At 58.0% G+C, this 14005-nt stretch overlaps 5 protein-coding genes across 5 annotated transcripts; 4 read left to right on the top strand and 1 right to left on the bottom strand.

The window, feature by feature from the left end:
• Nucleotides 1-211: 211 nt before the first annotated feature.
• Nucleotides 212-1531, bottom strand: MYCTH_2090897 (uncharacterized protein; the record flags this gene model as incomplete). The annotated part of the gene is made up of 2 exons (XM_003661917.1): nt 1258-1531; nt 212-1191 (listed from the first exon to the last, which is right to left on the bottom strand). The coding sequence occupies exons 1-2, from the start codon at nt 1286-1288 to the stop codon at nt 212-214; spliced, it is 1011 nt and encodes a 336-aa protein (XP_003661965.1). The 5' UTR covers nt 1289-1531.
• A 369-nt stretch (nt 1532-1900) lies between these two features.
• MYCTH_2301930 (uncharacterized protein) lies at nt 1901-5350 on the top strand. The gene is made up of 6 exons (XM_003661916.1): nt 1901-2055; nt 2128-2284; nt 2349-2708; nt 3204-3329; nt 3386-5082; nt 5182-5350. The coding sequence occupies exons 1-6, from the start codon at nt 2035-2037 to the stop codon at nt 5254-5256; spliced, it is 2436 nt and encodes an 811-aa protein (XP_003661964.1). The 5' UTR covers nt 1901-2034; the 3' UTR covers nt 5257-5350.
• Nucleotides 5351-6482: 1132 nt separating this feature from the next.
• Nucleotides 6483-8687, top strand: MYCTH_2301928 (uncharacterized protein). Its single transcript, XM_003661915.1, has 2 exons — nt 6483-6531; nt 6618-8687. Exon 2 carries the CDS (start codon nt 6693-6695, stop codon nt 8499-8501), a length of 1809 nt encoding a protein of 602 aa, XP_003661963.1. The 5' UTR covers nt 6483-6531; nt 6618-6692; the 3' UTR covers nt 8502-8687.
• A 98-nt stretch (nt 8688-8785) lies between these two features.
• Nucleotides 8786-10254, top strand: MYCTH_2301927 (uncharacterized protein). The gene has a single exon (XM_003661914.1). The coding sequence runs from the start codon at nt 9182-9184 to the stop codon at nt 10085-10087; it is 906 nt and encodes a 301-aa protein (XP_003661962.1). The 5' UTR covers nt 8786-9181; the 3' UTR covers nt 10088-10254.
• Nucleotides 10255-11090: 836 nt separating this feature from the next.
• On the top strand, nt 11091-12920 carry MYCTH_2301926 (uncharacterized protein). Its single transcript, XM_003661913.1, has one exon. It carries the CDS (start codon nt 11548-11550, stop codon nt 12787-12789), a length of 1242 nt encoding a protein of 413 aa, XP_003661961.1. The 5' UTR covers nt 11091-11547; the 3' UTR covers nt 12790-12920.
• The last annotated feature ends 1085 nt before the right edge of the window (nt 12921-14005 follow it).

Below are 14005 nucleotides of genomic sequence, written 5' to 3'. Positions count from 1 at the left end.
GAAAAGTTATACCAGGTTAGCAATTTAGGGTTTTGATTATCATGAAACTCGTTCTGCGTCAACACATCCTTGAGTTGTTGTACTGGGATAAAAAAAAAAGCCAAAACCACACCAGAGAGATGGGAACCGTGACCGCTTCCAGCACCTTGCGCCTTAGCACGGTGGTAAATAACCTGTTGGGAAGTGAACTATCGTTCCAAACCATCAAAAATCACCTCTTAGCCCAGGCCTTCAAGAACGCCGCCTTCTCCTTCAACGTCAGCCCAACCCTCTTCGCCCTCCCCAGCCTAGCCAACGCCTCACCGATCCGATCCAGCAACTGTTGCTCCTCTGCCGTAGGCTGGTCCTCGGCACGCCCTTCCCAGTCACCCCTCCGCACGGAGCCCGCAGCCGCGGAGCCAGCCGAAACCCCGTTCGACGCCGCCGTGGTATTATGCACGCCCTCCGCGATCCGGACCCTAATGTAGTGCGTCGGGCGTCCCAGCAGCTTCCACGCGAAGGCGGCCGAGCCCTTTGCGCCCAGGATGGGCGTCGTGACGTCCGGGGGAGTGTAGCGCAGGCTGACGGCGAAGATGGGGCTCTCGGCGGGGGCCGTCAGCAGGCACGGGCTGAGCGGGAGGATCCCGCGGCCGTTGGTGGTGCCGCACTCGGGGAAGACGGCGATCGCGCGGCCCGGGTAGCGGGCGACGAGGGCGCGGAGGTCGGTCAGGCCGTCGCCGCCGTCGGCCTCCCACTGGGCGAGGGTCGAGAGCTGGGCGGAGGGGGAGAGGGCGGCGAGGATGGCCGAGAAGAGGCCGATCGGGCGGACCTTGCGGGAGGAAGGATGCGCGGCGACAAAGACGGGGTCGAAGACGGCGGCCAGGTAGAGCGCGTCGATCGGGGAGGTGAAGTTGGCGGCGATGATGGAGCGTGCTCCCGGCACGCGGGAGCGCGGCTGCTGGCTGAGCGAGCCGCGCTTGACGCCGTCGAGTTGGAGGTCGACCCACCAGACCCCCGGAATGGCGAGCAGGGACCAGAGCAGGAGCTTACGTATCACGGCGGGGAGGAAAGGGATGTGTTGGAGGACGAGGAAGTAGGCGGTCGAGAACGCCAAGAACAGCGGAAGTCGAAAGAGGAAGAGGACCGCGTGGAAGAGGGTTGCGAAGATCGAGGACTCGGTGGTCACTGGCAGGAAAGGAGCTATGCCAGAGCCTTTGGTAGGAACTGGATGTTAGTGATAAGGTTAATAGCGACGAGGGGCGAAGGATATGAGCTTGCCTCGATCCCGGAATTGTGAGAACTTCTCCATGGCCGGCCAATTCCACGTAACCTAAACTGCAAAGCTAAAGGATATTAATAATAGCCTTTGAGCCTTTGCAAAGGCTAGGAAAGGAACAGTGGCCGTGTAAGCCGTTGAGTTGGTTATAGCTGCATTCGTCTGATAGCTGGCGTGCAAGACGGATTGTCGTCTAGATAATCGTTGGCAAGTCTTGGGATGGTAGGGCAGCGACAGATTATCTGCAGAGCAACTTTCAAGGTTGCAAGGTTGCTGGAGCTAACGGTTGCTGCACGCGGACTTTTTTGTTGGAGTTCGCGGGGTGCTTTGGCAAAGTGTTAATAACGGGGCGTGCATTGAGCTTTGCATGTGAAATTCATTCACTTTTGCACGTGCATCGCTCGCTTGCATTACAGTCAACGAATGACAGAGGCGACCCTAACCCTGGTGTGTCACCAGGACTCTGCGCCTTCGACAGGGAACCGTCGTACGAAGTCGTGTATTATATGAGGCTCCACCACGATGCATGGCTGACCCCACACCAGAATCAGCCCACCATTGGCTGCCATACTTTTTGTTTGGTTGCCCCGGGTGAACAGGGTCAACTTGACTTCCTGCAATCTGCGCTACACCCATTGCGGAGAAGAGCAAATAACTGCGCCGGGACACAACCACCACCATACACGACGTTGCCGACAGCCACATCTGCGTCGGGAGCTTTGCTCCTCTCCTCCTACGTACTCTTCCACTTTGTAATCCCGCGTTTGCGCTCTCTCGACATGGAGTCTTCTGAGAACGCGGTATGTTTACTGGGCGACGCCCCATTCCGAGGACCGCAAATGGGCCAATGGGTGCTGACTGCGACACCCCAGGGTTTCCGGTCGGGACTGCGGCCGCCCCAAGTGCGTGCCCCGGTGTCGTCGCCGACGGCAGCGACGTCATATCTTCAGGAAATCACCGACTCCCAGCACAACGCGCGGTCTCAACAACCTACTGGAATCCCCCAGAAGCGCGCCCATAAAGGGAGCAGTATGCCTCTCCAATTGGGCGCCACGTCCTCGGAAAGATAGCTGACCAGCCGGATGATGAGCAGTATCATACCCAGATCAGAAGCGCAAAACTCTCGTCGAGAGAGCAGGTGAACCGATAAAGTCCGGGATTCCCTCCGTCGCCGCCGGGCTACCGCGAGCTAGCACGAACGTCAAGGGCGCGTCAATCGCAAGCCTCTCGGCCAACTCCTCTACGGCAACCTCACGATATGCTCAGACCAGCAACTTCGCCAAAAGCGTCGGCCCGGGAGCTCGACCCCCGGTGACGGGCCGAGCCCCAACCTCGATGGGCTTCGCTCAGTCGACGACCACCCGCCCACGCGGACTCACCCGGCCCCGACCGGCAACTGCAATGGCAAACCGAGAGTTGGAGGACGAACCCCTCCAGACCAACCAGAATAAGGGTATGACATTCACAAGTTCTTTTCAGTATCGTCTACAGCATCAAAGACAACAGAATGCCGCTCTCCAACAGGTGGTTGCTTCGCATGACCGGCGACCAAGTAGAGACATTTCGGGACTCAACAGGCGCTTCAAGGATTTGTCACTTGATGATCACCAAGATGGAAGTCTCAACGGGGGCCAAGTGGCCTTCAAATCTCACAGGCAGCCTCTGTATCGGCCTTCCCAGTCGGAAGACGAGCCAGAGAGCATTGTTCCCGGCAAAATGCATCGAGAGAAAGCGGCCAGAGGCAACCCACTCAGGACTGCCAACTCTCAATCGGTAACCGTGTCAGCTCCGGCGGCGCCATCGCAGATCAGAATATCCAGGGTGGCGTATGACACGGTGCAGACATTGCCCGAGAGCCCCCGAAAGAGGGCAACTTCACCCACCAAGTCATGTTCCCCAGCAAAGGCCCCCTTCCTTGTTAAAGACTCAACTGTAACCAATTTCACAGGCTGGGACGTCGACGGCCGACTGAGCGAGTTCGAAACGCAATTCAAGGTTATAAAAGAAACCGTTGAGGGCACGATGGGCGACAGGAAAATACTCGAGGAAGCGATCGAGCTCGCCAAGAATCGGGGTATGTCTGGCGCGTCACAGTCATGCCCGGGCGAGATGCTGATTTTACCATGACAGCAAGCGATCTGGAACGGGAGAAACAGCGGCTCACTGACCAGAACGCTCAGCTTCAGAACCAGCTTGACCTTCAACGGCAGGAGAACAACTCACTGCAGCAGGAGAAGCAGATGATGGCGCTTCAGATAGAAACGGAGCAAAGGCGACAGAAGTACGAGCTCGAGGATCGACAGCGAGAGCACAAGCTCGAGGTTGACCAAATCCGGCGCGATTTTGAGAGCGAGCTCGACCGTCTAAAGAGAGAGCACCAGGCGGCGGCGGAGGCCAGAGAACGTCAGTACCAGGCAGAGCTGGCGGAAGAGCGAACCCAAAAGTCAAGGGAGCTCCAAGATCTACGCTCGAAGCTGGGGGCGGAGCAGCAGGACTTGAACTCGGAGCTGCTGAAGAAAGAGCGTGAGGTCCAGGAGATGCGGTCGCAGGTGGAGGCGCTCAAGTCGGACCTCGACCGCGAGCAAACGATCAAGGAAATGCTCCAGCAACAGATTGCCGAGATGACGGCCACGAATGTGACCCTGGAGGAGCGGATGCGCGGGCTGCGAGCCAAGATCGACTTCCTCGAGTCCGACAGCAAGCAACAAGCAGACTCGTATGCGCTCATGGAGGCCCGTCTCCAGGAAGCATTGCGCGTGGCCGAGGAAGCACGTCAGAAGTTGATCAAGGAGGAGACGGAGCGCCGTGTGCTGTTCAACAAGTACCAGGAGCTGAAGGGCAACATCCGCGTCATGTGCAGAGTCCGGCCGATCCTCGACCCTTCGGAAGGTGAGGAGGCCAAGATAGCCTTCCCCGACACGAAGACCTCTTCACAGATCGACGTCACCGGCCCGGAGGAGAAGAGCAGTCTGGGGGTCGTCAGCCGCAAGGTGATCCCGTTTGAGTTCGATCGCGTCTTCAACCCTTCGGTCCAGAACGAGGAGGTCTTTGGCGAGATCTCGCAGCTCGTGCAGAGCGCGCTCGATGGCTACAACGTGTGCATCTTCTGCTACGGCCAGACGGGTTCCGGCAAGACGTACACCATGTCCTCGCCCGACGGCATGATCCCGCGCGCCACGCACATGATCTACGATACCATCACCAAGCTGCAGGAGAAGTCGTGGACGTACACGATGGAAGGCAGCTTCGTCGAGGTGTACAACGAAGAGCTGCACGACCTGCTCACGCCCAGCCGCGAGGCGGATCCGCGTAAGAAGCTCGAGATCCGCCACGACGACGTCCGCAAGCAGACGACGGTGGTCAACTGTAAGACGGTGGCCCTCGACTCGCCCGAGAAGGTCGAGGCCATGCTCAAGCAGGCCCAAAGCAACCGCAGCGTCGCCGCGACCAAGGCCAACGAGCGGTCGTCGCGCTCCCACTCCGTCTTCATCCTCAAGCTGGTCGGCGAGAACAGCGCGACCAACGAGCGCTGCGAGGGCACCCTCAACCTGGTCGACCTGGCCGGCTCGGAGCGCCTCAAGCACTCGCAGGCCGAGGGCGACCGCATGAAGGAGACGCAAAACATCAACAAGAGCCTGGCCTGCCTGGGCGACGTCATCGAGGCCCTCGGCCGCGGGTCAGCACACGTGCCCTACCGCAACTCCAAGCTGACCCATCTGCTGCAGTACTCGCTCGGCGGCAACTCCAAGACGCTCATGTTCGTCATGGTCAGCCCGCTCGAGGCGCATCTGAAGGAGACCATCACCAGCTTGCGGTTCGCGACGAAGGCAAGTATATTCATATTTGAATATATCTCCCCCCGCGCTCATCCTCCTCTCTGGGGGGAGAATGCTCTGTTGGAACGTAGCTAACAACGGGATTTGAAGGTGCACAATACCCATATTGGGACGGCCAAGTCGACCAAGAAGCTGAGGTCCGCCACTCCCGAGTCGGGCCGCTGAGCTTGGTCAAGATCGGTGATTTTATGGGGTTGGACGGCACGGTGGGGGGATTTCCAGTGTTTGATGATACCATGACCCAGTCTATAGTTTCGCCTTGTGTGGTAATGCACAGTGGCCAGCGTTTGTCAGCTACGTTTGTTTTGTTTTGGGAGGCCTTCTGTCGTTATGTGGTTCTGGAAGCCCGACTCTATGGGCTGATGCGGGGGCTCTGCTGGATACCCTGTCTCAGGGGTTGTTGGTGTTGCTGCATGAGAGGGAGGGATGGCTTTGGTCGGGTTTGAATATTTGGGAGGGGTGATTTCCTCGTGATGTTCTCGCGAGCAGATACAAGGTATCCAAGTTTTCGTTCTGTAGCTTGTGTTGCAAACCGTCTCTGAGAAAGTGCTTGTGTTGCTGCTGGCATTGGAACTAGCAAAATGGAGACCATGTATGGACGGCCGAAATTGAGCCTGCCTGATCCGTAGATGTTATACGTCCGATTCTGGGCGATTCTCTCCTATTAACAAAAGGCGCTGTTGGGGTTTGTGGAGAAACTGCGCCCCTCGGTGTTAGACGACTGCTGCGCAACGCGTTACTCGTAGAGCGCTGGAGCGAGGAGTGCATACAGGGTACTACGTATTGGCTGGCTGATAAGGTAGGATCGGGAGTGCTGCGTTCATGGTTTTACCTATGGTTTGGTGAAAGGAGAGTTGTGGGAGCCGACGGGGCAGAAGGCAAGCACACAGCCCATTGACAGCCTGCACTGACTGCAGCAAGTGCACGCTCACTGCACATGCTAATAAGGGGACGCTCAAAAACTTGCAGGGGGTGCGGTTTCCGCCAAAACAGCGAGAACAGTTTCGGGTGGGTCTGCCTAAGGATGCCCAAAGTTAAGCGCAGAGTGGCATTTGAAATAATAAATTGAATTCTGCCTTTCGTTCTTCAACAAAGTTCGTCTCGCGAAACGCCGAGCTGAAGATCGCTCGGGCTCGGCCAAACGAAGAATGCCGGGGCGGGCAGGGCTGTGTGCCCCGACCACCGACCCACACTCCCGCCGTTGGCGCGTACTACTAGTGTACACTAGTGTATTGCTTCGTCCCGCGGGGGAGTCGGCGGGCCTGTGGTCCGACGCCGACACGGCTTAGCTGTTTAAGTTGTCCAATCTCTCGAGAAAGCTTTCAATTGGGGGAATGCGCGAGTCATCGGTACCGACCACGATGACGGGCGCTGCGAATAAAGGCGGGGCTTGTCCCCAGATGACCACGCCTCTGCCAGCAGAACGTCTTTGCAGTTCCCGTGAGCGACAGAAACCTAAGAACCTCCATCTTCATTGTTCAATTATATTGTTTACGTTGTATACTGACCCTTGTTGTGACGTACAGTACAGCGGGGAGCGCCGGAGTTAGCTGGTGTATGTACTGTACATACGTGTGAACGGACAAAAAGTTAAGGCAAACATGACGTACGACTGTGACGTCCTCATCGTGGGGGCGGGCCCAGTCGGCACCGCTCTAGCGTTGGAGCTCGCCCTACACCGCGTATGCTTCCGCATAGTTGATCGGGAACCCATCAGGAACGACAAGAGCCGGGCACTGGGCATCCAGCCCCGGACTCTGGAGCTTCTCAACCGCCATGGAGCCGCCGACACGATCGTCCAGAGAGGCCGCATCCTTCGCGGTGCGGTTACGCACATCGACAGACAGCGTGTTTCCCGCCTTACCCTGGATGACCTCGGCACCACGGACACCGAATTCCCCTTGCCCCTTATCCTCTCCCAGGTCGAAACGGAGAGGTTTCTGGATGAGTGTCTCTCCGAGTATGGCATGAGCGTTGAGCGCCCCGTCATCGCCAGCAATATCATCCAGCACGACGCCGGAGTCACCGTCACTCTCGAGCGCCCGGACGGGAAGAGCGACACAATACGTACCAAGTACGTGGTCGGCTGCGACGGGGCTCACAGTACCGTCCGCCATGCCTCCAAGAAGATGACCTTTCCCGGAGGTGCCTACCCCCAAGACTTTGTCCTTTGCGACGCCCGCTTGCGGGACTCCAACATTGCTCGAGACAGCCTGAGCGTCTACCTTAACAACCAGGGCCTCGTCGGCACTCTACCGCTCGATCAGGAGCTCGTCCGCGTGGTTGTGTCGCGGAGTCCCGTCGCCGTTCCAGGCCAAGAAGCGCCCACCCTGGACCAGCTGCAGGCTTACTTCACCACCATGACGCCGCCCGGCTCTGGCACCCTTCACGATCCACTCTGGCTTACCCGCTTCCGCCTTCATCACCGCTGCGTCAACCAGTACCGCGACGGCCGCCTCTTCGTCGCGGGCGACGCCGCCCACATCCATTCTCCCGCCGCCGGGCAGGGCATGAACGCGGGCATCCAGGACTCGATCAACCTGGGCTGGAAGCTCGCGCGTGCCCTGTCCCTCCAAACCGAGTCGGCTCTCCCCCGATCCCAGGCTTGGGCCGCGGCTGACGCCCTCCTCGACACGTACGATCTAGAGCGCCGCCCCGTCGGCTTGATGCTGCTCCGGGGAACGGACCGCATCTTCTCCTTCCTCACAGAGCCCAACCCTTGGTTCACGCCGTTCCGCAACTTCCTTATCCGGTTTTTCGCCCCGCGCATCTCGCGCGATCGGGCGTGGAGGAAGTCGGTGTTCCACTTCATGTCTCAGTTTGGAGTCCACTATCGCGGGCGCACCCGGCTCGTGGGGGAGGCGAGCGGCTTCTGGTGGCGCCCGACCATCCGGGGCGGCGATCGGTTACCGGACGGGAAGATCTGGTCCAAGAGCGAAGCGAGAGAGACGAGCCTGCAGAGAGTATGCGTGGGAGCGCCGCACCATCTGCTGCTCTTTTCCGGAAATGCTGCAAGGGGGGGCCTGGGAGAGGAGGCGTTGAGGAGCGCGGCGGACGGGGTGGTGGCAGCCTGCAAGACCGAGCTCCGGGTACACTACATCGCCGGCGATGACAGACCGACGCCGGGACCTGATTGGTACACCGATTCGGCCGGCAGGTTGCACGACAAGTTTGGGTTCGGGAGGAAGGCCGGGTATGTGCTTGTCCGACCGGACGGGTACATTGCCCATATTGGGCCGCTGTCTAAGCTGCGGCAGTTACTCTCGTTCCTAGACACGTACCTTGTCTCACCCAACGTCGCGCCGTCTCCATCACCCTTTACCTATGTCAAACCTCTTGCTTGGGCGGTTGTGGTCGCCTATTTCGCACCCCAAGTGATAAGATGGGTTGCTCAGAGAGTCTGGTCCTGAAGCAGGATTCATGTCAAAAAAAATAAAAACAAAACAAAAACAAAAACAAAAACAAAGATAAAAATAAAAAAGCAGTTTACTCATGGGTTCGCCATGGGGACCATGTTTGGCCTGTCTGTATATATATATATATATCAGTATCTCTCCCTCCAAATTATCGGGAATGCATACATCGCTCCCTCCGGGGCGGATTCAGGGTAGTCGTGTGTGGCCCCGCTGTGCTTCTGGGCGCTAAGCCGGGCCCCGCCCTGCGCGACGGTTCCGGCGAAGGAGTCGGTGACGGGGCGATTAATCTACTCATTCTCACATCTGATGTGCTCCCGAGTTTGTGTTCACGCTCTAGCCACAATTTAGTCGCGGGAGTGCTCCGATACTTCCAGTAGATATACTCTCACTTCAATTTTCATACTATTTTCCCTCATTTACCAACGATTCGCTCTTTCCCCTCTCCGTCTTGCCGAACCGCACGCAGAGAGGCCTTATCTCGGCCCAGCCTACGATCGCGAAGGAAGTCTAGGAAGATCGTCAACACCGATCGGAACTGATCTAAAGAACCCCCAATTCGGGGCTTTCTCGTTCGGTAGTTTCAGTCCCGTTCTCGCTGCATTCAATCCGAAATTCGGATTCCGTTAACAATCGATGTTTCAGCCGTCCCACTTCCACCCCAACGACTGCGCGGCATGTTTGACGAGCAACCCAACCTCATCCAAGAGTACGAATTCTCGGAGGAGGATGACTGGCCGTGGGAGAAGCGGAGAAGAGCGCCGGTCCCGCTGTTCCTCATCCACGACGGCGGCGGCACCATTTTCTCGTACTACTGCCTCCGCGAGCTCGACCGCCCCGTCTACGGCATCGCTAACCCCAACTTCGACTCGGGCGCCGCCTGGGCCGGGGGCATCCCCGAGATGGCGCGGCACTACCGCGCCTTCATCCGCTCGGCCCTCCCCTCGGGCGGGGACGTCATCGTGGGCGGGTGGTCGCTCGGCGGCCTCATCTCGCTCGAGATCGCCCACCAGATCGCCGAGGAGGCGAGGCGTTCCCCGCCGGGCGAGCCCCGCCTGAGGGTGGTCGGGATCGTCATGGTGGACTCGGTCTGCCCCGTCATCGGGACCGCGTCGTGGCGGCCGATCGTGGAGCACAACATTGTGTGGAGTGAGAACACGCGGGAGGAGACCAAGCAGAAGGTGATGCGCTGCTTCTCGGAGGCGCTGAGGATGGTCAGGGAGTGGAAGCTGCCGGATTGGGAGGGGGAAGAGGGAGAAGAGGGGGAGAGGGGGGAAGAGGGCGACGACGGGGAGAGGGCACCGCCACCGCTGCGACCCCCGCCCGTCGTGCTGCTTCGCGCCCTCGAATGCGTCCCAGAGCCCGGAGAAGGACTGAGCAGGGTGGACGTCTACCGGTCGGACCCCCAGCTCGGTTGGGGGCTCTACAGGAAAGATCTGATCGCCAAGGTCATCGATATTCCCGGGCACCATTTCAACCTCTTCCATACCGAGGAGAACTTGGATGCAACGACCGAGGCGATCAAGAAGGCTTGTCGGGAAATCGAGATGAGGGCCAACTTTGGCAGCCATACTTCGGAATGAGACGCCGGGTGGGGGGGTTCCACTTTGATTTCAGCGAGTTGGCGCCCTGCGACCGGAAGAATTGAATAATGACTAGAATCCCAAGAGGAAAAAAGAAAGTAAGATGTTGATACTAAATCTTGGAAAATAGAATGGTTCATGTCACATTTTGACTCACCGCATGCTGACACTGCTTCATCAATTGCATCAATTGCTCCGTGATACGGTAGTTAATACGGTAATTAGTTCCAACGGCCTGAGTCGATGGTAATCTAATAATTAATTACAAGCTGCATTTTGAGTCCCAAAGAAGGATCAACGAGATTAGAGCTGACTAATTATTTTGGAGTAATTACTGAATTCTTAACTGAGAGGAGCCCCCTTCCTCCTCTGAAGAGTATACACTATAAACCGTTTTCAAAACGCGGGATGTGCATCAAGACTGATGGTAATTACAGCTCAAGACTACGAAGGTGTGGCACAAAAAATGGGAACCGCCGAGCTGCGCAAAATATGTTTTGAGGAAGCTGCTCGGAGCTCTAGTTATGGATGGGTTGGGTTATTTCAGATACCACTGTATATCTTGGAGGTTCAGAGGCGCAAAAGTACCACAGATGAGGAATAGGCAAGTCTCTAGGCTAGCAAGTGTAACTACGAATTAATACTTCGTACGGAAGCCCCGTTCCACAAGATCGGGGCTCAACGGTCTTGGGCGGAGGAGTGGTTGCCGAAAAACTCCGGGCAAGTTTGCGTCGAAAAACACCGATCTGCTGGCCAATCAGAAAAGGGGGCTTGAAGATGTGGGGCAAGGTAGATTTTGCAGTTGTGCACTGACCATCGCCACTGCCTATATATTCTGGCCCGCGCTGCCCAGATTCTGGTATTCTTTTCTTTTCTTCTTTAGCTCTCTTTGCCTTTTGGCTTAGATCAAGTGTAGTATCTGTTCTTTTCAGTTTAATCTCTGAAACTACTCTACGGAGTAGATTTTGTGATTAAATTAATTTTTGTCACCCGAGACTCGGTTCCCTCGGCTTGCCGAGCCCGAGACTCACCGTGTCTCCGGTATCACACTGCCTCCGGATGACGCAAATGCCTTTTTCATCGCAATCTCGGGTTCTGCTCGGGCTGCGAGGAAGAAGCAATTCCTGTGGTGAAAAGTGTTTTTCGTCAAGTGGTAATACGGGTACTGTCAGAACTGGTTACCAAGGCTGAATCCAAGTTTCGTTGGTATTTTTGCTTCCCTAGCCTTTCGACAAAGGTGTGTTGCATCGTGAGACACCGCTTCCAAGATACATTCTACAGATAGAAATGGCGAGAATCAATAGAAATCAGTACCGGGTGACCGCTACCAGTGCGCGTTGGCAAAACGCGGGCTCCCTTGGCTTCGACTCACCTCCGTGATTTTTTCGACCCGCCACCCTCGGATTGCGGCCCAGATCGATTCCGCGCTTGGTGATGATCCTTGGACACTTGATCTTAGGATGCCTGGCCTCGCCGCTTCACGACACGCCCCTCACCCGCGCAGCCCGCGAAGAAGCGGCATCGCGAACGCCAATCTAACGGTTCCTCCAGCGCCAATAGGCGACGGCGGCGGCGGCGGTAATAATGGTGCCGAAAACACCGACCCGATAATCCACAGGTCCTCTACGTCATCCGCATCATTCTCAGCATCATCAACAACAACAACAACAACGACGACGACGACGACAACAACAACAGCAACAGCGGCCGCATTCCCGACAAGAGCCGCGAGAAACGAGCGCCCGCGACCGGACCGACCCGCCGCGTCGGCCCCGCACGAGCTCGCCCGCTACGCAAAGATCGTCCGCCGGCTCCAGTGGAAGCTGCCGTTCCTCGCGCAGGGCTACCGGCGGGCGGTCGACCGCGTGGGCGCCGACCCGGACGCCGTCGCCGAGGCCGAGCTCATGTTCAAGCTCGACTTCTTCGAGTACTACATGCTGATCGAGCGCGCGCTGGTGCACCTGCTCGGCGTCTTCGGCGTCACCGTGGAGCGGGGCTACCAGGAGGGAGGGGAGCGGGAGGAGGCGGCGGCGGCCGTCACCGGCACCACTGGATACGATCTTTGCGAGGACGACAACAACAAGAAGAACGATACGAAGGATAGTAACAAGGACAGGGGCAAGAATAACGGCGGCTACGGCGGCTACGGCGTCTACGGCGATCACGTCAAAGGGAGCGCGAAAGGGCTGGGCGCCAGCATATGGCGGCACCGGGCGCGGCACCGCTACCATGCCAACGTGCTGGCGGCGCTGGACCGCCCCGACAACCCGCTCCACCGCTCGCTCGGGACGGGAGAGGTGAGGGCGCAGCTGGGGCGGGCCAAGGACTTGCGGAACCGGTGGAAGACCGCTGGGGATGATGACAGTAGCGGTGGTGGTGGCGGTGGTGATGGTTGTAATGGCGGCGACGGCACCTCTCGGGCGGAGAGCGGCGCCAGCCCGGAGCGGGGGGAGCGGCGATCTGGAAAAGTCGCTGCGCCGCTCGACTCGTACCGTCTCGAGCACATGCTGGAGGTCATCTTCCGGGGGTTTGATGAGGCGTTTAGGATCGCGGAGGAGTATGTGAGGCTCGGGTCGGGTCTGGCTGAGGGGGACGCGGACAGGTCTGGGGAGGACGGGAGGGTGATGGATTGGACAGCGATTGGCGATGAGGAGGAGCAGTGGGAGTTCATGGTCGACGCGATGGATTGGGAGGCAGTTTGAACCTGCTCCAGCCTTTTGAGTCCTGGGGGGAGGTGTTGGGAAGTTCGGAAAGACACACAGGATACGCGACTATGAAACATAGGGTATTGTATATGATGGATAGAGTCGGGCATAGCAGTCCGACGTCTCGGAAACTGCGGGATCACTAAAAATAGTTAACCCGAATACACTAGTGTAAAGTTCAAGTTGAGGGTCCGACTCGCTTTGTCTCGCATTCGTGTACCTCTTACTGCAGGGGTCTAGTCACTGCTTGTAACGTTCCTAACCACGGACATGGGCTGCAATGCGGACGACAAGCCGAGCCAGCAAGCGACCCGAGCACCGGGTTGTCTTACGGAGCGGGCGTCTGACAGGGCGACGTTTGCCAGCGTCCGAACCGTCGATCATCCCGATTGTGGTGATGACGGATCCTTCAGTGAGCTTGTCAGCTCGTGTCTGCGTGTTACTGGGACTTCGTGGCTCGAGCCGGTGGGCGGTGGGCGTGGTGCCGCAGCGCCAGCTCACCGTCTGGATCCTCCAGCTTCTCTTCTCCGTTAATGTCCCGGTAGAGTTGACTTTCAGGAGCACCCCGAACAGCGGCCTGAGTGTCTGGGTGGGCCCTAACGACACCAACCGAACCCGACAGCACTGCCTGGTTGTGATCTTGCCATGTTTTCAGGTTTTCCAAATACATGAACGCCGCTGATTGTGTCCCGTCCTTGGGTATTGATGGACATTTGCACTCCGTCCACTAGCTAGAAGACATGCGGAAGGCATGTACTCGGTCAGTTGACATCGTGTTAACCATATGGCCGGGACAGGTCACGCTCCCGGGGTCCCTCCGCCTTGTGGCTCCGGCCGTCGTTCCATGTTGACCGGGCAACTCTTTGAAGCCCCCCGCCTCCGGCGGCGGGGGCCCGGGTGCCGTTACCGCTCCGGCGCCCAACTGGCCAACCAAGTGGAAGCAAATCAGCAGTCAGAACTCGAAATGCTGTGGTGTCTCAGTGCCACTGGCAACGGCGACGTATGCACTACATTGCATCGCAGCTGCGCGGCTGAGTGGTGGAGTGTACTTGTATTGCGGAGTGTGGTGTGGTGTAGCGTAGTGTACGGATTAATCCGTAGATGATCGGCGCCTGCCGACCTCGTATTGCGGCAGCCAGTTCTCCGCTGGGCCACTCAGATCTTGTCAATCGATCGAGTTCTGCTTCACTCCCGAGTGTCGGTACGCGGCTGG

Source organism: Thermothelomyces thermophilus, chromosome 2, assembly GCF_000226095.1.
Source record: "Thermothelomyces thermophilus ATCC 42464 chromosome 2, complete sequence".
Taxonomy (NCBI): Eukaryota; Fungi; Ascomycota; class Sordariomycetes; order Sordariales; family Chaetomiaceae; genus Thermothelomyces; species Thermothelomyces thermophilus.
Note: the sequence above shows the minus strand (reverse complement) of the source record. Positions and strands in the feature narration are given on the sequence as shown.

What these genes read in the sequence shown, in the direction of transcription:
- MYCTH_2301930 (XM_003661916.1), top strand. Translation starts at nt 2,035, where the DNA reads ATGGAGTCTTCTGAGAACGCG. An exon ending in CCAGACCAACCAGAATAAGG is followed by an intron (nt 2,709 to 3,203) that starts GTATGACATTCA and finishes CCAATTTCACAG; the next exon opens with GCTGGGACGTCGACGGCCGA. An exon ending in GCTTGCGGTTCGCGACGAAG is followed by an intron (nt 5,083 to 5,181) that starts GCAAGTATATTC and finishes CGGGATTTGAAG; the next exon opens with GTGCACAATACCCATATTGG.
- MYCTH_2301928 (XM_003661915.1), top strand. Translation starts at nt 6,693, where the DNA reads ATGACGTACGACTGTGACGTCCTCATCGTGGGGGCGGGCCCAGTCGGC.
- MYCTH_2301927 (XM_003661914.1), top strand. Translation starts at nt 9,182, where the DNA reads ATGTTTGACGAGCAACCCAACCTCATCCAAGAGTACGAATTCTCGGAG.
- MYCTH_2301926 (XM_003661913.1), top strand. Translation starts at nt 11,548, where the DNA reads ATGCCTGGCCTCGCCGCTTCACGACACGCCCCTCACCCGCGCAGCCCG.